The 26,456-nt window shown below is 37.7% G+C and overlaps 1 protein-coding gene across 1 annotated transcript; it reads left to right on the top strand.

Annotated features, from left to right (window-relative positions):
* Window positions 1-26,290, top strand: APLF (aprataxin and PNKP like factor). The gene is made up of 11 exons (XM_032185314.1): window positions 1-103; window positions 2,944-3,015; window positions 4,208-4,371; window positions 5,218-5,368; window positions 6,179-6,305; window positions 7,431-7,600; window positions 10,308-10,696; window positions 16,474-16,599; window positions 18,996-19,042; window positions 20,355-20,393; window positions 25,296-26,290. Exons 1-11 carry the CDS (start codon window positions 11-13, stop codon window positions 25,499-25,501), a joined length of 1,584 nt encoding a protein of 527 aa, XP_032041205.1. The 5' UTR covers window positions 1-10; the 3' UTR covers window positions 25,502-26,290.
* The last annotated feature ends 166 nt before the right edge of the window (window positions 26,291-26,456 follow it).

Here is a 26,456-nt window from a genome sequence, read left to right as displayed (position 1 = left end):
GGCGCCCGCCATGGCGGCCGTGAGGCTGGCGCCGGCCGATGGGGGCTGCCCCGTGCCGCTGCCGCCCGGGGAGACGCTGCTGGGACGCGGCCCCTTGCTAGGAGTAAGTGAGGGGGCGAGGGAGGCGGAGGGGAGCTGAGGGAAGCAGCCCCCAGCGGGCGCAGCCTTGCCCCGCTTGGGGTTGTTGCTGGGGGGCCGAGGCGCTGAGCGCTGGTAGCAGCGCCCTGGGCTCGTACCTGAGGGGAAATGTTACAGCTGGGGCTGAAATGGGGCCCCCGGCTGCGGGCTGGGGTAGGGAAAACCCAGGGTAGAGCCCTCGTTTGTACGGGGGAGGGAGGCTGCCAGGGAGAAGGGCTCGGTTGGGGGGTTTAATGGTAAGGGACTGGGGTGCTGGGGTAACTGCTCAGGGGCTCCGTGGGGGTATAATGGGGTGTCAGTCACAGGGTCGCTTCTGCAGCCCCAGGGGCTTCTCAGGGGCAGGTGCCTTGTGAATCTGTAAAGCTGGGTATTGCCACTTGGGTCCGGGTGCGCTGCCCGAAATGTTGTATCCATTACATCAAAACATCGCGCTATGGGATGCTGGGTCTGTGCTCAGCCGGGCTGCTTCTCAAGTGCTTGCACTTTGTTTTCTGTGGAGTTAGTTGACATATAGAAACTTGACTCAAGTTTTCACAAGCACCTGAAAAAGAAGAAAAGTGTCTCAGCTTATTTCTAGCACAGTAGGGTAGGAAAAGGTCCTCGCAGCCTTTTCTTCAGTAGTTTCTGTCATGACAACAGAGTTATGGTTGATAGTTTTGAGTGGATCTGAACTCTACCAAATCGCAAAATCACAGAATTTCTAGGTTGGAAGAGACCTCAAGATCATCGAGTCCAACCTCTGACCTAACACTAACAAGTCCTCCACTAAACCATATCACTAAGTAAATCACTTCACGTTATTTAATTAGTTTACATTATTTACATAAAATCCTTCTTAAATCTGTTGCAGTTTATAGCCTTTTCTAAACAGAAGCCCCAACCTGCTGTGCTCTTTAAGTGCTTTTTGGAGCAGGAGTGTGACTGCCTGTGGTGGACGCTCTTGCTGCTGTATAAGCAGCCCTGGCCTTTGGCAAGTCACAAAACCAGCAGCTCCCCATGGTGTGGATGATGGAGATGTAATACTTCTGTGTGTTAGTGCTGACAAACAGAATTACGTGGCCATTGCAGATTTAATATCTACTATATCTTCTCCATATTCTGCCTGGAGGCAAAAGTGAAAGACTGTGGAGTAAGCAGATATCTCAGATGAAGACTTCAGGTCTTGTGCTTTTTCTTACCTGGACCTTTCTTACCTTTTTCTTACCTTTTTTTGATGCTGGCATCCCGCAGTGTGTTCTTGTGACTAGCTAAAGTTTGTACGTCTAGGGATTGTTAAAAATGTTGGGTCAAAGGCTCTAAGAGAATAAAATGTGTAGGTAGTTGCAATATAGCTGTTTTTTGTGCTGCCTCATCTGTCAGATCCATAACAAAATGATTATCTCTTGCAATGGCAGTTTGCTCTTTGGAACTTTTCTTCCTTATTCAAAATGTGGTCAAGTATTACATTTTTCTGAATGACCTGGTGGTAAAATTACTGCGATAGTTTTTGGGTCTGTAGTTTTAGCTGGCTTTTCTAAGTCAGCAAACTTTCTGGAAGTGGAGAATAACAAGAATTTCAGTTAAAAGCTACTGGTTCACTCCTCACATTTGAAGAACCAAGAGGGAACTGTTACTTAATGCTAATGGTTCTAAAGCGTACTTTGAAAGTTATTTAAAGATCAGGCAAAACTTTTATGTGGCATAAATGTATGTAGCTACAGGATGTTCATCATGGGTCTGCATGGTCTAATAGGTAAAACTATTTGTGTATGTAATCATCATGTTCAGGGCTATTAAGTTACAGAACACAGAGATGTTGACTTTACATGCTTTTTATTGTGTTTATCTACGTGAATAGCTGTTTGACTATTGTTTAAATATGCTTGTTAGAGATTGTAGTCTGAAAAGTGATTGCCTTTTTCCTAACTTGTTAAGATTTTCTTTGTGCCATAGACTCTTATTTCTCAAAATTAGTTGATAATTTCCTTAGAAATGACTTTTGCTTTTTTGGTTTTAAACAGTTTCCAGACAGAACGTGTTTGGACAGCCAAAAGTGTAAGTTTAGAGGAGCACAAACTGGTGCCACGGGTTTACACTCGCTGGTGCTTTATTCAAGTGCGCTGACAGCTCCGTTGCCTGTGGAAAGGGTGGAGGGAGCAAACAGAACTGAAATTTCTTGAGAGGCACCTGAAAGGATCTGTTTGGGGACAAGTTTGACCTCTTGTGTTTCTCTTTATGTTGAAATGAAAAGTTCAGCTCGGCAGCTTGTGCCTTCTGTGTAATGCAAAACGCTGTGAAAGGGAGAACAATGACTCTTAAGTGGTCCTGTGGTGGAATAGAACAGTAATTAGCCGCCCCCCCCCCCCCCCCGTTAATGAATTGACTAGTGGAAAGCTGAAATATTCTAAGAAAAGAGAGTGCAATTTCAGTGTTTTCTCTGTTGAAAAGCAGTTCAGATCTGGTACATCTGAACTGAAGCTTTTAAAAGCAGCTTCAAGCACCTGAGTGAGTAAATGGTCTCACTTCAGAGCTGCACATTTGTTGCCTTTGGTGGGAACTTGCTAAGAAGTGCTGGATTCTGTAGGCTTCTGATTACAGAAATTGAATCTTAATGTTGTTATCCAGCTTTTAGTAGAGAGTCAAATTTTGGGAAGCTGCACTGATTTCATCACTGTTTTAAAACAGTCTGGAGCAATGGAACATATAAAAAGTGAATCCTGTTAAAACTGTGCTCAGTTAGGTCTGGGAACTTGCTCATGTTGATGCAAAAGGAATCTATGTAGACTTTGAAGTACATGGTTCTCACAGCAGTTCTCTCCTTTTCAGATTACAGATAAGCGGGTATCCCGAAAACATGCCATATTGGAAGTGGTGGATGGCCAGGTTCGCATCAAACCGGTAACTTAAATCTCTCCTACTATGTGTATAGAGCCAACCTATAATTATACAATTTTAGATTTTCCTATGATGTTAGCTTCGTCTGAGAACAGCATTCAGTTCACCTTGCTCTCTTTTCATAGTCCTTGTTTTCCCATTACCGTGTCATTCCGTCTCTAGGTAACGTTACTGACTTTCTCTTGCAGAATAGTTGTTGGGTGAATTAAAAGAAAACAAAACACTGCAGAGATTTGATCATTACTATGTAGTCCTGTTTACAGTTCTGAGACAGGGATCCATTCTCTATGCTGACTGCCTCTCTCTGTCCTTCAGAAATCTCTCTGAATTTACGATTTCTGTGTCTTGATCAAAGAACATGTCCTTCTTGCAAATCAACTCAGTTGTAATAAACCTAATCAAGACTTTTTCTTTTTTAAAAATTGAAATGTTGGTACAATAATTGACTTGTCAAATCTTTATGTAGCTGCAGTTGATTTGGATGTTGTGCATAGAGTATACTGAGGTATGAGATGTGATTGCAGCCATTTCTGTTTTGTACAGATGAGTGACTATTTTGCTCATCAGTGCTGGGAGGGCTGAATGGAGCTGCTTTGGTACCACAAGCCTGTTATTTGTGCTGTGGTTGGTGGTTCTCAGATCTGGGCCTCACTTCAGTCCATGGCTTTTTCTCTGTGATTTCTTTGTAGGATTTGCATTTAAATGGCAGTTCATATTGTTGTTCTCTAATCCATATAGTGGTAGCCCTACAAACTTGATCTGTGGCCCTCTCCTCTAGGGGAAACCTGCCAGCAGCTTGCTTACCTGTGGTGCAGGTAAACTTGAAAAGTAATAGACAAAACACCAGTTCATATGATCTTTTTTTTTTTTTTTTTTTTTGTGGTGTTGTGCTCATCATCTTGGATTGAAACTTTAGGAATCAATTGTAGGTATCTAAAAACAAAACCAAAAAAAAAAAGCAGAACTATTTGAACTAGTTAGTGGTAACTAGTGTATCTGCCTATTTTTGTCTGTAATGTTTCAACATTGCAGCATTGCTGTAGCTATTACTGTGGCATAAGGGATTTGTTGTACGTGGCAGAACTGTGGGAGGGAGTTACCTAAACATACTGTACATGCTTTTTGTATATATGCTAAACATACATACATGCTTTTTTGATCTTAAAAAACGCTGATCGTTCTTTCTATCTCACAGATTCATGTAAATCCATGCTTTTATCAGTCTGCTGAGAATGGTCGTCTTCTGCCGTTGGAAGCACATGAATGGCACTCATTGAAATTTGGTGATAGCTTTTCCCTACTGGTTGACAAATACATTTTCAAGGTTATTTCTGCTCATCCTGTGGAGAGCACAGTAAGGTATCAATACATTAAAAAAATGACGCTGTTCTCACTAATAGCTTTTTCTTACCATTAAGTAAAATCTTTCTCACTTAAGGTCTAAATGGTTACACCCAGAAACCATGAAGTCTAGGAGGTAAATTGACAGACAGTCTCGGTGCTAGAAATGTGGGGTTTCGGATTTGTTTTTAGTGTTCCTCCACTCAGTAAATTCTTTGAAGTATTAAATTTGAGGATGAGTTAAATTTCTCTTGAAATGAAATATTATGGTTTTCAGTAATGTAAACGTTGCTTAACTTTAGCACGCAGCAAACCATTTTTTTCTAATATATGACCAATGGCAAATGTCTTAAATGCAGCATGAAACTGGTCACAGAATTTGTGTTGTTACGTCTGTAAACTCAAATACCTTTTTTGAATTCAAAGATGGAAGTGAGAAGTAAATAGAGGTAATTTGTACAAAAAAAATCTGTGATGTTTCTTATTTTGTAAGAAGCATATAGCAATTCATGTTTGGGGGGAGCTAATATAAGCAATTGATTTATAGTAAAACAAATTCTAAGCTGTAACTTCAACCTCACCAAAGTTTTATCATGGCATTGACTATTACAAATTAGATACTCAGTCAACAGAAACGCTACAGTAAGGATCAGCAATGATTGGAAAATTGTTGGTTCAAAGTTCTTTCAATGGAAGTTAAACAAGAAGCTATCTTGATTTCCTTTGTTAGTTGATGCAAGAGTATGTTAGATTCTATTTAGAAGTCATATTAATGGTAAAATTTAGATCAGCCTCTGTTCAAGTTAAAAGTACGTGTTCATATTCATGATGAGTTTGTTCAACAAAATTACTTTGTTTTGTCAGAAACAATCCAGAGGTTGATGCAGAAGCAGTAGCAAGTGTTCATCCTGTTGAGATGTCTTGTAGTTTGTCATTAGTACAGCCATCGTGTTCCACCTCTGAGATGCAGGGAATTGCAAAAATAAGACAAAACGACTCCAATTCTACGCTTCTGGTGGGTCCTTAATTTTTTAAATATTTGCAAGCATGTGTTGAAAATGAAGCAAAGGTGTTTTCTTAATTCTTTTTTTTTTCCTGAAAAGTGAATAAATTTATATTGTTTTTGATAATTATGTTATGGCAACAAAAATCATGTAGCTATTTCTACATGAACGTTTTGGCATAATGATATTAGAGCTGAACATAGTACTGTAAAACAGTCTTAAATTCTGGTCTCTGTATCACTAACTGCCTGTAAGTATGTTTGAAGGCCCAGGGTAACAAATGGCTCTTCTTCCAGCCAGGGTAAAAGACTCTGAAATTTATATCTGGAGATACTATAGTTAGACTGCAGATGCCTTGTACGGGCTGTAAGTGTACTAGCAGCCTGTTTCATTTGAATCATACATCTGCAGTGGCGTGGTGGTGTCAAAATCCTAACAAATGCACAAGTAAACAGCCCTTATGTTTTTCCCTGGCAGTCAGCATTTCGTCCAGCAAAACAGTGTTTTCAAAGCTAGCATTGTTTGTTGTTTTTATTGTTATTGAGTAAAAATGGCCTGCAGAAAGTCTGATAATCCCACTGGCTCTGTACAGTGTATTTTTCTTAAAGCTTCTGTTGTATATCCATCATCATGGTGCTAAAAGGGATACATTGGGCAACATCACTGTACAGCAGGTAATAAGCAAGTCCAATAAATGTCAGCCCTTACTGTAGTAATCCAGGCTGCGTGTGAAGGACGTAATCATGTACAAACTTGTGTTCTAGTTTTTATCTCCTCTTTTGTACCTAGTAAAAGGAGCTAAACAGTAAATAATGTTTCAGGTTCCTCCTTGTGATGATGATGAAAATGAACAGTCAAAATCTATTCAGAGGAAGAGAGTGCTTCCATCTTGGATGCTGGAAGGTGACCTCCTGGTTCAGAGAGTTTCTAAGCCTGCAATGAAAGGAGGTAGGTTTGCATGCCACTACACGTTGATGCGCTTTGATCTCATTTTCTTAAATGATAATTGTGGTGGTAGAAAATATTAATTCATTACTTCATTTTTCCATGTTCTGTGCCTGGCAAGAGACAGAGACTTCAGAAACTTAATTATGTTGTCCATATGATAAATGACAGAGGAGACGCAACAGGGCTCTTTCTGATTTTTATTTTTTTTCCCCCTGGTAGTGTTTTTTTAACAATAATTATTTTTTTGTTGTGGTCGTTGGTTGTTTTTTTCTTGTCTGTGCCAGATAATACTCTCTTTGGACAGCTGACAATGTGGTATTCTGGTGGAGTCCTTTACTATAAAATGTTCATGTTTTGCAAAGGGTGTAAATTCTAGATAGCTTCTGTATTGTTAATTCCTGGTCTTCTCCACATTCAAGTGACCAATTTATTCCTTTCTAGTTTAGGTTCTCCTAATATCAGTTTCTTCTTTCTGAACGCATTATGCAGCAGATGGAAACGTAACAAAAATGGGACCATGACCCTAGCTTTTTCCTGGCTGTATATGCGAAAGATACTTCAGCACAGAGACCTCATAGTTTTCTAGGATATGAAGCGTTCCAAAGAGAGGCACAACATTCGCTTTCTCTGTCAGTTACTGGTCGCTGAAATAATAAAGCATGATGTGATTCTCTAGGCAAGTAGGCATACCTTGATTTTACTATGTCATAATTTTCTTGTATAAGCTGGTAATCTGAAGCGATACTTAATATGAAAGGTCTGTAGTAAAAAGTCCTAGGATGTTTTGTTTACCACTTGCACAACAGGAGCTGATCAAGTTAATTGTCAGTCATACTGATAGTCCAGAATATCCTTTGCCCCCTTTTTTCTCCAACAAATTTTCTCTGAAATTTTTTTTTCAATCTAAGAAGTAGTTTTTACTCCTGTAAGCGGAATTAAGGAGTACCGGGAGTACAGGAAGTGAAAAAATTGTGGAAACAGTGCATACGCAACTGCTGCTATTCCTCGTACTTTTTGCCTGGTGTTCTACTTACATCTAAGTTTAGATTTTTATTGCAATCAGGATTTCATTGTAGAAGTTGTGTTCCAAAAGTAACTTTTTTTTTTTTTTTTTTTTTTTTTTAGGTACTAGGAAGATAAAACACCAAGAAAGGAGAGAAAGCAACATGGAATCACTAAAATCAGATGTAAACATGCTGCAGAGAAAAAGATTAGCTTCTGAAATTACAGATAATTTGATAGATGGAGAAGATGACAAAGAGGAAAGGAGCTGTTTGTCCTCTCCTTCATCTGAGGTAACTTTTTGCTCACAGGAAAACCTGTATTTCAAAAATCAGAACCTAGTTGGCAATGTCATAGTGTAATGTTGGGTTTACAATGTTAATTATGTGTTCTGCTTGTGATTTGTTGTGTTTAACAGTTGTCTTTGAAATGCCAGTTCATTGGACAGCTCTGTTGCAAGGATGCTGGATGCCTTCGGGGACTTTGTAACAAGTGTTTTTCTGCGCTTCCTTCTTGGAACCTGGAATTGAGGCTGTGCATGTTCCATGGAAATCCCAGACTTTCTGCTTTACAGCAGGAGGCCTGAGGGGCATGGGCCAAAGTACTGGTCTGCTAGCCATGGTAATTGTGGCTTGGAGTTTGGTTTCTTTTTGTGGAGAACCCTTTTCAGGGGTAGGTGATTGTATGACACTGATGAAGCGCAGCTGTGGACTTTTTCCCCGAAGTGGTGCCATTCTAATTGGTCAAGTTTTATGGCCAGAAAATTATGATACAAGCCTCATCAACTGCTAAATTTTTTAGAAAGGTGGCAGAGTGTTTTTATGCTATTTCAACAGGAATCAAAAAAAGGAAAGAAAGTCATATGAAATCCAGAATGGTCTGTGGTCATGAGCAAACAGGCTTCAGTCCTACAGACTGGTTAATGAGGCTGTATGTCTTCAAAGTAAACCTGCGTTTATGGGCAGTTACATACTTACTGATAGTACACTGCTAATAATGAAAAGATGTTTGTCATTGATAATGATCCTCAAAACACCTTCTGGTGAGAACAAACTAAGGGTTTTACTGGTTTTTACGTGAACAGCCTGGAGTTCGTAGCCTCTAGCTCTAGGATTGCCTGGATCTGTTGTAGGATCTGATAGAATGCTATTCATTTGTATGCTTCATCAGTTCTGACACCAACAAAAACACCTGTGGTGTGTTGTTGTTATTTTAATCTTAAGGTTAATGAAATGATCTACTTGTGGAGAGTTTGAGCTTACCTGTCAAGGTAGCTTTAATATAACAGGATCTCTTAATCTGAAAAAGTCTTCTGAATGGTGAGCTCTGTTGGCAAGGAACATTTGTACTAGCTGCAGTGCTGTTTTCTTTGTCAAATTATGTGGTGAGTGACTATATAATTGTTTTATTTAATAGGAGAAAATTACGTATGGCTTGCAAACTACAAAATTTTATAAATAATCTTTATCTGAAGCATAGTGTAAGAAACTGCCTTCTGAGCTTTGTAGGAAAAATAATCATTACTTGCACGAATAAGTCATAGAAAACTGAAACATTTACATTTCATTATCAAAACCAAAATCACCCTTCTGCTGTCTCAGCTGATTGAGGGAAATTTGCTGCAGGGCAAGTGAAACAAATCCTAACTCACTCACAGTGCCAGCCATCCACCAGATGGCAGTGCAGTCATAGACACGTTCTAACGAGTGCAAGTAATGCTGTTTGTTTTTTCCATGATTACAGACAGTTTTTAATGAATCATCATAAGAACTCTGATAGCGTCGGTTCATTTTCCTCTATATATCTAAGGAGAGTAAAGTACATAGTAGTGAGAAGTCACTAGTGGGTGCGGCAAGGTAGAAAAAGTGTCGTTTTGCACCTGAAGGCTTATTTCCTGAAATGCAGTTGTTTGAGCATTTGGTTTGGGAGACTCATAAAAGTCATCTTTGTCCCTGAGTTGACTCACTAAATACACAACAGTCAGGACTATTTGATATTAATGCTGAATTTGTCCTTTCTTAAACACGTTGCTGTTCATATATAATTGGCTTCAGTTGTGGTTTACACATTGTCAGATTTGCATGGATAGGGTCAAGATCACATAGAAAACTACCAGCTGACTTTCAGTCCCTGCCAAACACATCAGTGTAAGTTAAGTATGTTTACTGGAGCTGGAACTTCAGAGAAGGAACTATAGAGATGATCAATCTTTGAATAGTTCCGTAGTGTATCAAAGTAGCTCAGCCTTCAATAGAGGTGTGCTTCCAGATAATGTTTTGGTTACTGGGGCATTGTTTTTTGTCTTGGATATTTCTCCTCCTATTCTTTATTTGAAGTAAGTGTGTCTTTTACTTTCAGTGTTATATATACATATTTTAATTTAGAATGCAGTATTTGTCAAAACTGATATCTGTGCCTGACAAGTTTTTTTTTTTTTATTATTTTGAAGTCATGAGCTGAAGTGTTTCAGATATTTTAGGGGAAGGATTAAGCTCAAGGTGTGTATGTATTGATTTCCATATATGTCTCATACACATTAAAAAATAACATTAATCTGTATATATATCTCTAATATATTCTGGCACTTCAATAAAATTGATTCTCGTACAGGAATGTTCTAGATTACTATATCCTCATGTCTATAACCCACATTCATTTTTAAGGAGCAGTACTTTTAATCTAGAGTTAATTTAAACTAAAATGCTTAGACTGTTCGCAGATTGAGGTGATAAGGGTGGTGCTTATGTATGTATGTTTTGAGAGAACCACAGCTGAGGATGGAAGTTCTAGGATAAGTTTTTCTGTATATTGTGTTTGTTTTTAACTTAAGTCTTTCATTTGGCAGCTGTGTGTAGCAGCTTTTTTTTTTTTGACTATGAAAAGTGGAGAAGAAGATTTTGCAAACTGGAATGACAACATGGGATAGAGTTTGACCTTAATGCTTTTAATTCTGAATAGCGTAAATTTTCAGGTCGTTCAAAATGTAACCTTGTTCCACAGAATGCATCTGGATTTCCTCTTGAGAGTACCATGGGAAACATGGAAGGAAATGGCAAGACTGAAACAAAAAAAACTGGAAGTACTATGGAGAAAAATGATAGGCAGCTGCATAGTAAACGGTCTAAAACAACAGGTCAGATCTCCAATAAAACAAATAGAATTGAGGAATCAGAAAACAAAGAACAGATCACTGGTTCTACAAGCCAACAAGCTCTCTGGGGCAGGACTTCCCAATATTTTGGTGCCCAGGAAGGGACTCATGAGCCTGATGGAGATCTGGATTACGAGACTGAAATTTCTGATACAACCAGAAGTGTAGATGCTTCAGAAAGCTCCAAACAGATCAAGCGTAAGAGGACACCTTGCATGTATGGAACAGGCTGTTACAGGTAAAACAAAACTAGCTTAAGTTAGCATATTATTAAAAAGTAACTTATTAGCTGTGGAAGAGAAAATGAGAGAGTTATTGCAAGGTTTGATTTGGAAAAAAATAAATCTTTCGGTAAGCATGGGACTGATAAGAAACAAATGGTGTAAATACAGCTTTAGAAGTATAAAAGGAGGAGACAGGAGGTCTTATTAACTGCTAGTAAAACCCTAAGGAGGTATGAAGTACTAAAGCAAATTGCAAAACAAAGTGTTATAGGAAATAAAAAAAAAAAAAAAAAAAACAAACAAAAAAAAAACCAGAGGTCAGTTTTAAAAAGAAAATAAATCAACAAACCTGCACGTACTAGACAAGCACAGGTACCAGAAGGGAAAAGAGATGTAAATGGCTGCAGTGGCCAACATAGACCTGCAGACTTATTTTATTAGCAGATGAAACTTTTACAGGAGAGAGTTGTATTTATTGAAGTAATTGCATGTTTTATGGTTTGACTGTTTAAAATACTGTCTATCGTCCCCAGGTAATCAAAAATTATTTTTATTATAACTGTGCCAGTCAGGTTTTCTTGTTCAGTTTCTACTTCTTCCCTGGGAATACAATAAGCTTACTTGCATGCTCCTTCTCAACCCCTACCTGGTCAGCTTCTTTGGTGTATTTCAAGTGGAAATCTTTTTTTCTTCTGTGTCTAACACGCAATTCATGATGAAAGACCCGTCGTACAAATCTTCTGTGTGATACAAATGTTCCAGGGGAATTCCAAACCATCAGCACTTAGTGTATGCACTCCTGCTAATTTCTTCTGCCTGGAAAAGATTTGGAGTGCCATGTTTTGCTAAGTCAAACCTAGTGGTGGTTTAGAGGCCAGACCAACGGCCAGAACTGTTGTAAAAGGCAACTTTGAGCTCTAGATAAAACCACATAAATCAAAAGTGCAAAAGATGAGGCTAATCCAGGAAACAGTCAGTGGGCCCAGTGATTTTCAGGGGGCTTGAAGAGTAGGAAGACCAGTGACTAGCATAAGTAAATGTATTGTTGTATATGCTCAATGTGCAGCTAACTCTGTAAATCAAAAGCTTAAATCTGCGGCATTAAGTCATGTCAAATTTCCAGTTTTCATGCATCTTTTTCATGTACCTCCATTTTTGCCTTTAATGAATGTAATGAAAATGGTAGACAATTAAGCTGATCCAATAATACCAATGCATCATTTAGTTTGCCCAAGCTACTTTTAATTCCTCTCAGGCTAGATTTCCCCTGTATGGGGGTTAAGCAGATTTAATGCTCGGATATCCTAAATGATTCCTAACGTTTAAGAAAGGAAATTTTCGTTAAAGTTGGGTGGAATAGGAATCTGCACGTGCATACATGAGTGTTGTTTTGGTAATTGTGGCATTTTCTTGAAGTATTTTCTGGCTGAAGTAAATTTGTTTTAAAACAAACAAACAAAAAAAACCCAAACCACTAACCCTCTCAAGAGTATTTGCAAAGCCTGAGGACTTCCAGTCAGCTATGTTTGTTATTCGTAAAATGTTGTTTATTCATAGACTTAAGTGCTCTTCAGAGTTTGTCTTTATTTTATAAACTCCTGTTAAGAGCACCTTTTGGTAAGTGCATAGTAAAACAGCCCAATCTGAAGGGGTTGAATGTTAGCTCTATTAATTTTATTAATTTCTCTAACAAATACAAACATCTTGGAAATAGTTTTGAACCTGTGGCTCAGTTTACTAATTTATGGATTTGGAAACAATGCTTTTGAAAGAATTGAGCTTGCTATCCACGTCCCATTCCATAGATTGTTTTTGTCATCATATTTCAGTATTGGATTCTGCTTCTAAGATAGCCTGAAGCTTTACCAAGCTGCAACAAACTGCTATGACCGCCAGGAGGCGAAGTGCTCTGTGTACGTTGTACCAAACCATATTTGTTATCAAGTGGCTAGCTTTTTGAATACTTTTATTTGTTTTCCTGTCTGTTGCTTGCTTTTCTGATCTTGGAAGAAGGAGGAATGTAAAACAAACAAGTAAAAGATATCCAAAGCCAACCCCCCTTTTGAAGGGTTGCTTTGAAGGTGTGTGGTAGACCTTCATCACTGAAACTATAACCCACAATTCTCCATATTTTTGTTCATTTACTTGTTTGCACTACAGTGTTGTGACTAAATGTGTGTAAATTTTTCCCATAGCTGTCAAAGCAGGGCACAATAAACCTTCATGTTTGTATGTGCATTGTTTCAAATATTTTGCTCTTTGTTTATGAACTTGCTATTTTTCCTTTCACCTTAAACTTGTAAATACGGCAGCTGAAAACTTGTATTTCTCTTTTTTGAATCCTGTTTTCTAATAGAACTTGCAATTTGGAACTGAAAAACAGTACATGTGCACCATTGTGGCATAACTTCAAGCTTGAATTCTATGGCTTTATAACTAGTGCTGGCAATCTATTACATCTTTTCTACCAGTTTCTGTAGTAGCTGAGAAAATAAACCGTAGGTGTGTCCTATGTGAATGGTGCCTCTGTGATTATTAAAAGTGAGGTATGTGAGAAACTCCATCTTCTGACTTTCAGAAGAACTTTTAAGTTACTTTTGGTAGTTGCACAGATGAAAAGCTGTCCTAAATATTTCACTGAGCAATACTCCACTTGTGCTCGAGACAATTTCATTGGTTCTCGGCATCTCTACTTGCATGGTTTTCTGCATTGCAACTTCAGAGCTCCTGTGAAGCGTAGCAAAATGGCAGCAATTGTGGGCTGTGCTAACATGACTATGTTTATGAGAATGCAAATCTGTCATAACTATTCTTAAAATATGCTTTTAGGCAGCATATATGCCTCAGCAACCTGCCTGCTGTTGGATTCACTCCAAAAGCTTTCTGGTTAGGCTGATGTATTTGTACCTTCCAGCTTGGAAGTTTTTCTCTGCCGTTTCCGTAAGCTACTGGATTCCAGAGAGGCTGCCAGACAATCAGTAGACAAGGGTGATGGCTGCAGGAGGCAGCGAGCTGCAGGTGATGAGAGCTTTGTGGCCTTCAGCATTTCCTGGCCGTTGTGTCCTGCCTACTTGCTGGTCTTGCTTTGACATAGTGCTACCACTCCCAGTGTACAGCAGGCCTTTCTCTAAACTGTTATCCAAAATCGAAGCGTAAGTTGAGGGAGCAGTTATAGGAGCGCAACTCAAGTTGTAGCATATTTAGTTGTAATATCTGAATATTACAACAGGCTAAATATCTACTGCCTAAAAATTCAAAACAAGCGGAACCCTTAATAAAAGGGAAGAGATGTGCATGTAAGCTCTAGATTTTTGCGAGATGGGACGCTGACTTTATACAAGCTATGCACATCTCTGCTTATATTTGTTTTGCTAGATATCATTGGACAACACATAGGAGTGGAATAAGCACAAGTTATCCAGGTAAAGGTAAGATAAAAGATGACGTTTGTACTAATCCTGAGCATCTGAAGTACAGCATGTTTAAGATGCTCCACAGGTAACACAAAATTTGTGGAACATCATCCGCTGCCCCGAAGAATCGTAAGCCTAAGGATTTAGTAAGTGGGATGTACATACAAACCCCTTCATTTTTCTTCCTCCCTCTTCCCTTATTCTTTTGGGGTTTGTTTGGATTGGTTTTAATAAGGAGCAAAATAATAATTTTGTTGCTCAAGCAGGTTTTGAAGAAAAAATTTTAAAGGAAATATGCATCTCCTAAAATACAATAGTTTGTCTAAGTGGTAGCTATTAGGCCTTCTTTTCTCAGTGAATGCAACAAAATGTGTATCTTACTCTAGGAAAAAAAAATATTTCACAGAACATTTGTTGCTTCCATATTCCCTTGAGGAGATTAATTATGTCTCAAATGACTTCAAGTTCCTGCAAATTTTGCTATTAATTTAGCTGTGTGCATTTAGAAATGAGAGCAAGTAAAACAATTTGGTTTCATCTCAGTTATTTTTAAATGGGAAAAAAAATGAGCAGCCAGCTCCGTAAGGCCTGAATTTGGTATAAGAAGTGACATTTCCTGAGAACTCATGCTGGAATAAGTGGCAAGTAAATGCAACCTTGCAATGATTTCTAGTGAAACAGTATTTACTTATCCTGTAGGTTGCAGAAATTAACAGGAAAAGATGAGAAAACTGTCACCTATGTGAACATATCCAAGGGATGCTGTATTTTTTCATAATTATTTTGTTGAAGAGTTTAGTTTGCTTTTTGTGTTCCTTGAGTGAAAGATACCAGGCAAATGGGGTCCAAAAGTATTGATGCTAAATTTCTAATCTTATTCAAATGCCTAGAAGGAGGCCTGAATGGCTAGTAAAGCTCACAATGCTTAACTAATCACTTTGCAAAAGCTGTAACAAAACAATTTTTTCTTTTCTTACGGTGGTAGTTGAAATGCTGAAATGAACATCAGCTGTTCCATATGAAGTTTGTAGCAGGTATTTGTGAATTTAAAGAAAAAAATACTTGTGAACAGTTGGGAAGCTCTAGATGCAGCTAGCTTTTTCCCTGGCTTTGTCTATAAATGCAGCTGTAACAAATATAAATTAAAACAGTAATTATCCTGCAATTTAAAGTTGTTGTTCATCTTGCCTGAGGCAAGCAGTTCACTTTTATCATTTGCACAAACATGTTGAAGACTATATACTTGGGGAGTTAGTATGGTAAGTCACTGAAGTGTTTGTGGAAGTCTTTTGGAAAATCATTTATTAAAATCGCATGTTCCCTGCTTTTAAAAGTTATGCTTGGAAAAAGTGTTCATAAAATAAAACATAGGGAAAAAGTTGATTTTCTTGTGGTAACAGTATGTTAACTTCATATTTTTTTGTGGTGTGTTCTGGGCTGTTACATGAATTTCTCCTGAAGTCACTTGTTTTTCTGTGTTCTTTTTAACATCACTTTAAAAAAACTTACAGAGCTGACTGTTCTCTAAGTGGCATTTATAGCTGCCTTGTCTTGTATGGTGTGCATACAAATCTGTTGACTAGAAGCAGTGAAAATGTTCTTTCAGTGATCTGTGTGTATTCACTGCTTGCTGTTTGTGGATTCAACCATGGAAGTGTTGTAGAACAAAAGGATGTGCTCTCGCTGCTTACATTGTTGTGACTCAGTCTATGTGCAGAGCCCTTATGTCTGAACCATACAAGTTCCTGTCCTTATTGCTCAGATTATAATTGGATACCTCGAAAAAAAGTTGTCGTAGCCAAGGCAGTCTTGACAACATGGTCAATGTACTGTCCAGTGGACATGAGAAGCGTGGTGGTGTTCAAGTGAGTAATAACTTGCATATGCAACAGAAATAGTGGTTGAGACAGATTGACTGAAGCTATACACAATCTCCCAAGTGTGCAGTCTCTTCATTTCCGCAGTTGCCATACATTGGCCCTTCTGAATCAAGTTGAGGCTTCAGTAGTGGTTTTTATAAAGCTTCTGTAGCTCCCCAGGGAGTCATGACTTTGCAAGTCAGCCACTGAGCAAGATTCGTGCTGCGTGATTACTTCAGTAGATTGTGCGTGTGTTGGAGTTCTGAAAGTTAAAAACTGAAGGCAAATAGGAAAATTTCCATTTTAACTTGTGGAGCATGTGCTGAGACAAAAAATAACTTCTGTTATCCTGAAAGTGGATCTGCATACAGTTAAACAGTTCCTATTAACATAAAAAGTTCCTATTTATGTAATGATAGAAAAACGAGTTGCCACTTATTCAATAATGCCATTCTTATTTCCACTTGTCATGTTTAAGCAGAACAGGCAGTTCTCAATAAACGTATTCATCTTTTGCAGGAAGAATCCCATTCACTTTCAGCAGTTCAGTCACCCTAACGATGATGATTATCATGAAACAGATACTTTAACTGAAGGTAATGATGATAACCGTCCTGAATGTCCGTATGGAACCGCTTGTTATAGGTAAGAAGCAGTAAGTAAATGGTTTTCCTTACTTTATAGAGTAAGACTGTTCTCCCCTGGAGTTAGTGATGCTAGAGTAACGAGTAATTCTTGATGTTAACTCTGGAGTGTAGTATATTATTAGGGCTCTTCTTAATTCTTGCTGCTTTCCAAAGTTTACTGTGGATAGACTGCTACTTTCAAAACAGCAAAATATTTCCAAAATATTTGCTAGTGATTTCAACCTAGCAAACAGGAATTGTTGACTTCTGTAAAGTATTCAGTAGCATAGAAATTGACTCTTTTCACTTCTCATTGTATAGCTAACCATTCTTTTACAAAAACAATTTATTCCTACATTCTTTTCATGATCTGTAATTTTTAGTTTACATTTCGATAAAGCATGTAGAGACTATACAAAAGCTCTATTTTATTTTAATAAGTGTTTGATAGAAGGCATAATTCAGGTAGTAGCAATAAAATCCAGTTTATGGTTTGCTGTGTTGCACTTTCTTCTAAGCACTGTTGATTTTCTGAAAAATATAGCTTTACTATATTCTTTTCTTTACTGTCTACATGTTACACCTTTATTTAGTAGATCTTAGAGCAATGAGGTTGGAACGGACCTGCAAAGATCATTGAGTCCAACTGCCTGACCCCTTCAGGGCTAGCTAAAAGTTAAAGCGTGTTGTTCAGGGCGTTATCCAAATGTCTCTTGAACACTGACAGGCTTGGGGCACCAACCACCTCTCTAGGAAGCCTGATTCACTGTTTGACCACCCTCCTTGTGAAGAAATTGTTCTTAATATTCAGTCTGAATCTTAATGGCTACTGTGTAGTTGACACAAGGGAAAAAAGCCTATATTCCGAGGAAATAGCACGTTTAGGAGAGCATACTGAAATGTACAGCTGCTCTTAATAGAGATCATGTCTGAATATTTTCTACTATCTCTTCTAGAAAGCATGATCATGATAATACTAGAGAGTGCCTTTATGAAAAATAACAGAAGGAGGGTAGTTTTTTTTTTAAAGCAATACTATATTTAGCTAATGCAGGGGAAAAAAAAAGTTTCTCTTTCTTATTGTAGGATAAGAAATCTGAGTTTATGCCAGTAATGAAATTACCAGTGTGCTTTTCAACAGTGCGGTGGTTACTTAGCCAAAAACAAAACACAGAACAGGCAACCTCTGTGCTCTAAGTAACTTAATGACTTCTTGATCTGTATTTAATTCTTTTGGGGTAAAGAATATGAGGTATCCATGAAACAGTACTGATTCTTTAAACTAACCAACAGATGAAGTTTGAAGAGTTTTCATATATTTTTTGTTGCCTTTATCTATTGGCTTCTATTTGAAGTGAGCATAATTGAGAGAATGATCTAAACATGATGTCTTGATTTAGGATTGAATGGTCTGATACTGATGATAGTAATAAAACATTGAAATAGGCATTTTTTTCTGCACCATTTATTTTGTAGGAAGCGATATTTCCATTTTTCAGATAAATATCAATGTGTACATAATACACTTCAGGTTGGCAGTACATCTAGAATTATAAATCTGGTTTTAGTTTCTGAATTTGTCACAAGCAGTGACAAAACCAAGATTTTTTTCTTTTCTTTTAAACCGAAGAGTAACTTTATTCTGTTCTTCTGAAGAGTAAAACACAAGCAAATGGTTTTACAAGGCAGTCTGTGGCAAAGGTATTTTGTAAAATATATGCACACTGCAGTTGTATAAATTCATTTCAAGTTTCAGGGAATGCCAAAGGGAGTGTCATTTTGGAATAGTGGTCTTTAATTGCCATTTATTTTCACAAGCAGAAAATAACATAACTGAACTGGTTTTCTTAAAAAGTTAGAAATGTCTACATTTTCAGAGCAATAGTTGAAAGTATTTTAGCATGCAGTCCTGAGAAAGTCCTGTAGTATGCTAACAAGGTAAGCACAATGCAAGTTAAACTAAGCTAATTTATTTTATCCAACATTGGATAAATGTTTTGTGAGAGGTGTGGGAGGGACAAATTAAATTGGTGCATGTTGATTACCTGTGTTAGTCACAGTTTGAATGAGGGGAGCATGTTTTGGAGGTCCAAGAGCGTGTTGGCTTCGGATTTTCTTTCATTGCTCTGATGGTATTGTTTCTATAGAAGACAATGCAAAGTTACTATGGAACTTACTGGATTGCAGCAGCATACTGTAGAAAGGAGAAATTCTTCCTGTGGCCTTCCCATGTGGTTCTTCAAGACAATCAGTTCTTTCCAAATGCTGCAATTTTCCCAGACTGTTTAATTTGCCGATGAGTTAATTTCTCATTTCACAGTGTTCATTGCTTTCTGATCTATGACTATATGCATAAAATACCAGGGACCTCTGGGCCTCCAGTGACGTATCATGCTTTTGCTGTTTTATTTGCAGGAAGAATCCACAGCATAAGCTGGAATACAAGCACACTGCACCTCCAGGTAATATCACTCCTTGTTCAATAGAATTCAAAGTGCGTGTATGTGGGGGAACAAACCAGCAACGGATACAAAAATTTTGGATTACAATACTGCAAGATACTGTAAATGAGAAACACCATTTGCAACTTACCCTACATTACATTGCACTCTTGCTGTTCATAAGCTTGAGGTCTTCTCATTGTCTGCGATAAGGAAGGCTGCTTGGCCACTTCAGCCCTGCGCTCACTTTTTCAAGTGTTTATTGACTGAATTGAGACAAGATAGGTCAGAATTGACATGGTTTGTATGGTCTTGTATCTTAGATATTGGGGGAAAAACCAACACCATGTGGCATCTGGATATTTTCACAAATGTAATGGGTTTTAATGGAAATGAAACATGGTATACTGTGATATTACCAGATCTCTCCCCTCTGTTCAGATCTGTAGTATGAGAATGAAAACTGGAAATATGCATAGGTACTATTGAAATGTTCAACATTTATAATGGATAGTGCAATAAACTATTTTCACAGCTTTTCTCTTGTTTTCTCCTGTCCCAGTTGCAAAATATGTACATGGAAATACTTCAGCTGCAAAGAGTGTTATATCTTGAAATTTCATTCTTGCTTTGTATTTTTATTTTGATAGGAACTTCAGGGATAACACAATTTCTAAAAATTTTTACTAAAGTAAAAATAGCAAGAATGCATCCTTTCTTTAATGTAATTAAAACTGCATTTGATTCCTTATTCTGAACTGTACTAGTCTTTCCTATTTCAGTAATTATACTTGTTGAAAAATATATTCTGTTTATATTTTGAGTGTTCTTAAAGAATTCAAATAGAAATTTGAATTTTTGTACTTTTTTTTTTTTGAGTATTGGACTTGGAGGTTTTTTTCCATGTGAAATCCCAATGCAATAAAGAAGAATTCATGGCAGAACAGTTACAGACGTGTAATGATAATATAGTTTACTTAAACAGTTGGAATTATGACATTAGTAAGGAGAAATTACATTTATTGAAGCAATGGTGTAAAATGCTTAAATACTTTGAAGCACTTGAATTTTTTGTTTAATAATACAAGTCTTAATGAGATTGTTCTGGGGAGGGAATGGTTTATAATTGCAAGAAAAAGTTAATTTGGTGAATCAGTAATCATTCAATACAGAATAGTTGTGTTTTTTTTTTTGGGGGGGGGGGCTCTTGTGAGCACTGCATATTCATTACAGTGTTCGTTTTAATAGATTAGTTGCTTATTGTAACAGTCTGCATGAATGACACTGCTACTAGATTGTACTCTGTCCTCACTAGTAACTTTTATTTCTTTAGGAACTGGAAGACGAACCCGACAGCGAACTTCAAAGAATGGTTAGTATGTTCTAATTGTGCGAATGGGTGCATCCATGTCTACCATACTTTGTTTTTTGGGGCATTTAGAAGTCCTGCGGATGATAATACTTACCTGAGGAAAAAACTATTATTTCACTTTAGTAAAACCCTGCTTGCTTTTTTATAAATGGTAGTGCTGAAATTCAGTTTGTGCTAAGCTACCTTGATGAGCGTACCTGTACTTCTCTGGAAGCAGACAGGAAATCAAAATGATGTTTCACCTTTGAAAAAGACATGGCTGAACTGTATGCTCTTTCCATACATACAAGGATTGTAATAGGATAAAAGGACCTGATACTTGATATACAGTTAGATAAGATATTGTAAAGAGCAATTGCTTTTCAAACCTTTATATATTCCTTCTGTTGCGCTGGCCTTTAACTACCACATAATATCAGTGCATGTGCTAATGAGCTATTCTTGCATGTACTCTGTGGTATCTGTTTCAAGTGAGATATTGTCTTGTTAGGGCTGAAGTGTAGAAGAAGGTTAATGCCTTTGGGTTGGGGGCCGCTTTTGCTGTAGACTACATATGTATCCTTCTTTCTTCAGTTTCAAGTCTTCAGTGGGGATTATGTAGTAGCACAGGCTCTCTTTATAATGTAAACTATAATACTCTATCCAAACATACCTTCTGTTTGCCAGCAGTGCGCCTAGCTTGCTTTGTTGCTGTCAACAATGGTAATTCATGTGTTGCAGATGTACAGACTCCAGGTTTTTAAATCTTTCAGGTCTGTTTCCAGACTTCTTTTGTCTCAGCTTCCATGTGTGAAGCTTTCTAAAATAATTTAAAAGTGAGCTTTGAAGAGCAGTCTGAAAGTCTAATGATATTCACTCTTCACTTTCTTTACATGAATGGTAGATACCGTGTGCACGTCTCCCAGCAGGTGGCCAGTCAAGAATGGCTATATATAGAGAAGAGTTATCTTATAAACTCATGAAACTTGAACATGGAAGTGAAAATCAACTCTTGGTGATAAATAAGAACCAGGAAAAAGTCATATTCTCTGCACAGGAAGCAAAAGGGAATTTACTAATTAAAATACTGCTCTTAATGCTGACTTTTTTCCCCCAAAGTCTTACTGACTGGCTTGCTTAGTTCTCTTTAGGGCAAAGCTTTTAAAAGGTTAGGCTCAGTAAGCTCTTATCTGATGCAGCTACATTAAGCCATGCAGGGTCACGCAGACAGACAGGGCTCCGTTAACCTTTATTCCATGCTGTGTGGCACTACTGCACTGTTGAGCACAGCAGAATTAATTTCCATGCAAATATGTTTAAATTCCAGCAGACATGAAGAAAGGATACTGACTATGTGACATTTGACATGTTTAGTTTTTAATGTCTTTAGGCTAATTGCTACCAAAGGGATTGCAAATTGCTTGTAGGGAATGAGATCTATGCTGTGAGATATAATCCAAGTCTACGGAAGAAGGGAGAAATTGAGAAGATACTAAAAAAAAAAGTTGGTGCTGTCACTAAATCGTTACTACTAAATTGACAGTACCTAGAGGAATGACATGCTATTGCTGTGGATCGTGCAGAATTCTCCTGTACTCTTTCCTAGTTTTTCCAGCAAGCTAAGCAGATAACTTCCAGTTATAGCTTTTTTTTTTTTTTTTTTTGAGGGGTGATCACTAAGCTTGTCTCCTCATGGAGACAAACTTTAAGAGAAAGTTTCAAGGTCATCTTTATAAATGTGGTATCAGAGAAAAGGCAGGATTGTGTTTCATGAGCTGCTTTGGGGGCTATAGGGCTGAATTAAACTGTAACAGAAAGAGGTGGAGTGCGAAGATAGGGAAAGAAATGCATTATTCACTACAAAAATCTAAAAGCATTGACATACAGGGAGGAAAAATACGGTATGTATTTTGCTGTTTTCCTAAAAACGTAGGAGCATATTTTGATAGGAATTGTGGCAAAATATTCATTATTTCCAACTCCATTGTAAAATACCATCCGCAGCGCTGTGAAAATGAAGAATGGCTTTTCTTTGCTAAGTAGGTCTTGGGCTTATTTTTGTAAGTATAGTGTGAAAAGAGGGATTTTGTTCTTGCCATATATAGCGTCTTTGTTATGATCTTTTCCCCCTTCTTAGACGATTCATTCTGTAAGGCTGGGATTCCTATAAGAAATTCTGCTGGTATGGGTGAACATGGAAGTGATTAATTTCATCTGAAGACTGACAGACAATAAACCAGCAAGCATTATAGTGGATTGCAGCTCACATGGCCAGTTGGCATTTCCAGGATTTTCTGCTAGGTTATGCACAGTCAATCATTCAAAGAACGTAAATTTTAGCCATGGATTTTTTCTGGACTTCTGTCTGTGGCTGTCACACCTGGACCTGACGTTATTCTAGGAGGTCGTTTAGTGTCTCTATAACACAATTTACCCATAAAATAGTGCATCTTTGAGAGACTTGGCTAATGCTGTAAATGCTTTAGGAATCCTTGGATGAGAATTGCTGGAGATCATAAAATGTTAATCAGATGATAACGTAATTCTGGAATACTCATGTTCCCACTAGTGAAAAATGCAACTGATAGAGGATAGGATCTGACTACGCGAGATACTGGTGTTCTCTTTTGATCACCACATGCACACAGCTTGAGGACCTGAGGCTTTGACCTCAGATTGCTAAGAAATACTTATGGCTGATATAAAAATTGATCTGGACTGGGGTCTACGGCTGAAGAAAAATATGTATCTATAACTTCATATGACAGATAATGACAAAAATTGACAGAATGACAACAGACAAATTATCTTCATGAGATTGTTGACAGGTCACCTCTACACAAGATAAAGGAAAACATACAGAGGCTGAGAGGAGGAATTAATATGGTTTTACTCAGGGATATGACTTAAGGGCAGAATAACATGATTGGCATATTACTGCATTGTGGTTAATGAGAAATTGTGCACACGTAAGAAAAAGGAGATAGTGTAAGGTTGTAGAACATGTTAATAAGCATGTCTATCAAAATCAGGAGGCAGTGGGAATAAATTTGTTGAAAGTTCACAGCTGCTGATAAATAAAAGGAGAATGCACTACTGCCATGGTAGTGTCCGTACAAAGCTGCTGCCAAATCAGTGCTCCAAATAGCAGAATTGGTTTAAATGGGTGAATTTGCCGACATATTTGAACAATTAAAGAAATACTGCAAGGCAAGCTGCCCAAAAAAAGCTTAGGAATGTGACACGAGCAGCATCCATTCCTTTTAAAGAGAGGTTTATTAGTCTTAGATTCCTGCCGATACAGAGTATTGTGAAATAGTATGAAGGCTGAAGGCAACTGCACTACCAAATGGTAACTTTTGAAGATAGATAGAAGGTAAAAAGACTGTATCAGAAAACATGCTAAGTGAACTGGGAAACAGGCAGGCTGCATTCAGCTTGGAAAAGAATTGTTCAGTGTTTGGCATTTCCTTAACCCTTGTTCAGTAAGGAAGCACAAACTATCCAGTGTAGATCCAAGCTGAGAATTTAAGTGGTGAGTGGTCTAGCAGATTTTCTGTCACAAGAGCCTCGGGAAACAACAGGAAATCAAAGCCATGTAAGATTCTTAGAGAATTAGAGTATAAAACAGCTTCTCTGTTTATGAATGAATAATGTAGGGGCAAAATAGCCATCTAGCAATAGTCAGACACAGTCAAGAAAGATGTATTGGTTGTATATAGAAGTAGTCTGCAATGTGTATTCTTTTTTTGTTGTCTTTTGCTTAGAAGGTAAATCTGATACTATTAATACCAGTGACAAAGGGTGTTTTTATTTCAAGATAAACAGAAGTTAAATAGTACTTAGAAACTTGCACACCCTGGGATCTAATCTCAGGGTATACGTGGCTCTTGAAAATCATGAATAATGGGTGTGATCATAGAGACTAGAGAGAGAAGCCAGGAAGCTCTGTGCTAATCAACTTAAACTCCGGTTTGGGAGTTAGGAGGCCTGATACTGGTTTCAAAGTGGTAGTATAAAATGTGGTCTCTGCTTACAGTTGTATGAAAACAGCCTGGTTCTGTGACAGCTCTCAAAGAATTACGGTTAGAGACAACAGATGAGTATTGTGTCTGATAATGTGGCACAGGGAGCAGAGGATGGACATTAGACTTGCACACAGTATGCGGACGGGAGGACTTGCAGTCTGTGCCCTGGAGGGGACAGAGTAGGGATGTTAAATCACTGTAAATTGGAGAGAGAATTTAAATATAATTTGTAACATACTGGATTTTGTGCAATAAAGGGTAATCAGCTACATCATTTCTTAGCTTTTAAGTAGTTCTGCAGAAACAGGCCATGGGCTGTAATACACGGTATCTTAATATTCTTTTTCAATATTTTGTGAAATGTAGCTATGAGAAGTGTTCATAGCATTGATTTTTTTTTTTTTTTTTTTTTTAATTAACCAGATGATTGTAGGTTAAGCACATAGTACCTTGTGTCTGCCCAGAATGGTCAGTGCCTTACCTGGAGCTCTGTTTGGGCTGTAACATTGTGAAAAGCACTTGAATTCCAGAAAAGAACATCAAAGATCAGAAAGGAAGCATGACAGAAAAAGGGGGGGGGGGGGAAGGAGAGAAATGTGAAATAAAACTTACTGCAAAGAGACAAGTAATAAACTTCTGGCTTCACTGTGAATAGAAGCGTGGATTTAAGCCACTAGGGAAAGCTTTCTAGGTAGATAAGCACTGCAGTAGGTGTCAGAGAGAGGTGGTAAAATGTTTCATGAGAGTTTTGAAAATCTAACCAAAAATTGTCAGAATAGGTGCTTTAGTGGATTCTTTCCCTTTTAGAGATAGGTTAACTAGATGGTCTCTGGATGGTCTTTTTATTTCTACATTTGTGATTCATGAATGTATCACTACTTTTCTGTCCCTACAGGAAAAAGGGCTTTGGAGGAAGACAGTGACAATGATGGTGAACCAAATGAATACGATCTTAATGACAGCTTCATAGATGATGAGGAAGAGGAGTGTGAACCTACTGATGAAGATTCTGATTGGGAACCAAGTTCAGAAGACAAGGATAATGAAGATGTCGAAACACTTGTGAAAGAAGCAAATAGATTTGTTAAGACCAAAAAGTAGCTGCACTGAATAAAATTAAGTGTCTAATCCAGTTAAATTAAAATTTAAATGTACAAGGAGAGGAATTGCTTTGAAAATGACTTTTTTCTCAGTGATGTAGGTGCTATAGGAAGATTTTAACAGGGCTGAGGGGATTCAGCAATACCATTCCTTTTGGGTGTATTTTGAGATATTTTTGTTTTATGAAGTGGTGAAGCCGAATGGTTGAGCTCTGGGATTATATTGTGTGTCAGCTGCAGTAGGACTTATTAAAAATAGAAATTTCTTAGTTATTTTTTTTCCAACACCATTAGACTGTCAGTTTGAAACACAATTTTAAAGCTTTGTAATGCTTTGTCTTCCTGTGTTTGAAACTAATAGTGACAGTAGGAAGTCTTTAGTTTTGCTGAAACACAACGTATACTGGAATGAAGAGGAGCTACACTTCATACCTGCCATATTGCAGGCTGATTCTTGGCCATCACTGGGGAAATCTCTCTAAGCCATATTATGTGTCCTTTACAGTTAGTATAACCTTAAATTTCATTAATCTGCTACTAGCTTTCACTTTAGATGTCTTTTCTTTGATTGTCTTTACATATGGTAGTTAAATACTGGTTATCTAAATAATTTCAGAACAGTATCTAAATGTACTGAACCTCTGCTCATGTCTCAGCACCAATTATGGTGTATTTGCTCCGATTACAGTACCAGTTTCAGTACATGTACATCACTGTAACTGTGGTCAGTTAACAACAAAGCTGAAATCGTAATGACTGTATTTTTGCACAATTAAACTTGTACTATACTGTGGGAAATGCTTGTAACCATGTCTCTGATTTCTAAGGCTATGTTGGAAGATCTTGCCCTCAGTGTGTTTACAACTTTGGTGAGCTTGAGTTAAAACTTTTTAGTGTTTTTCAGGGGAGACAACTGAAGCCTTGTTAATTTGGGGTGCTTTTTTGATACATAATAC

The sequence above is a fragment of the Aythya fuligula genome, chromosome 3 (genome assembly GCF_009819795.1).
Source record: "Aythya fuligula isolate bAytFul2 chromosome 3, bAytFul2.pri, whole genome shotgun sequence".
NCBI lineage: Eukaryota > Metazoa > Chordata > Aves > Anseriformes > Anatidae > Aythya > Aythya fuligula.
This window is presented reverse-complemented; position numbering and strand designations above follow the sequence as displayed.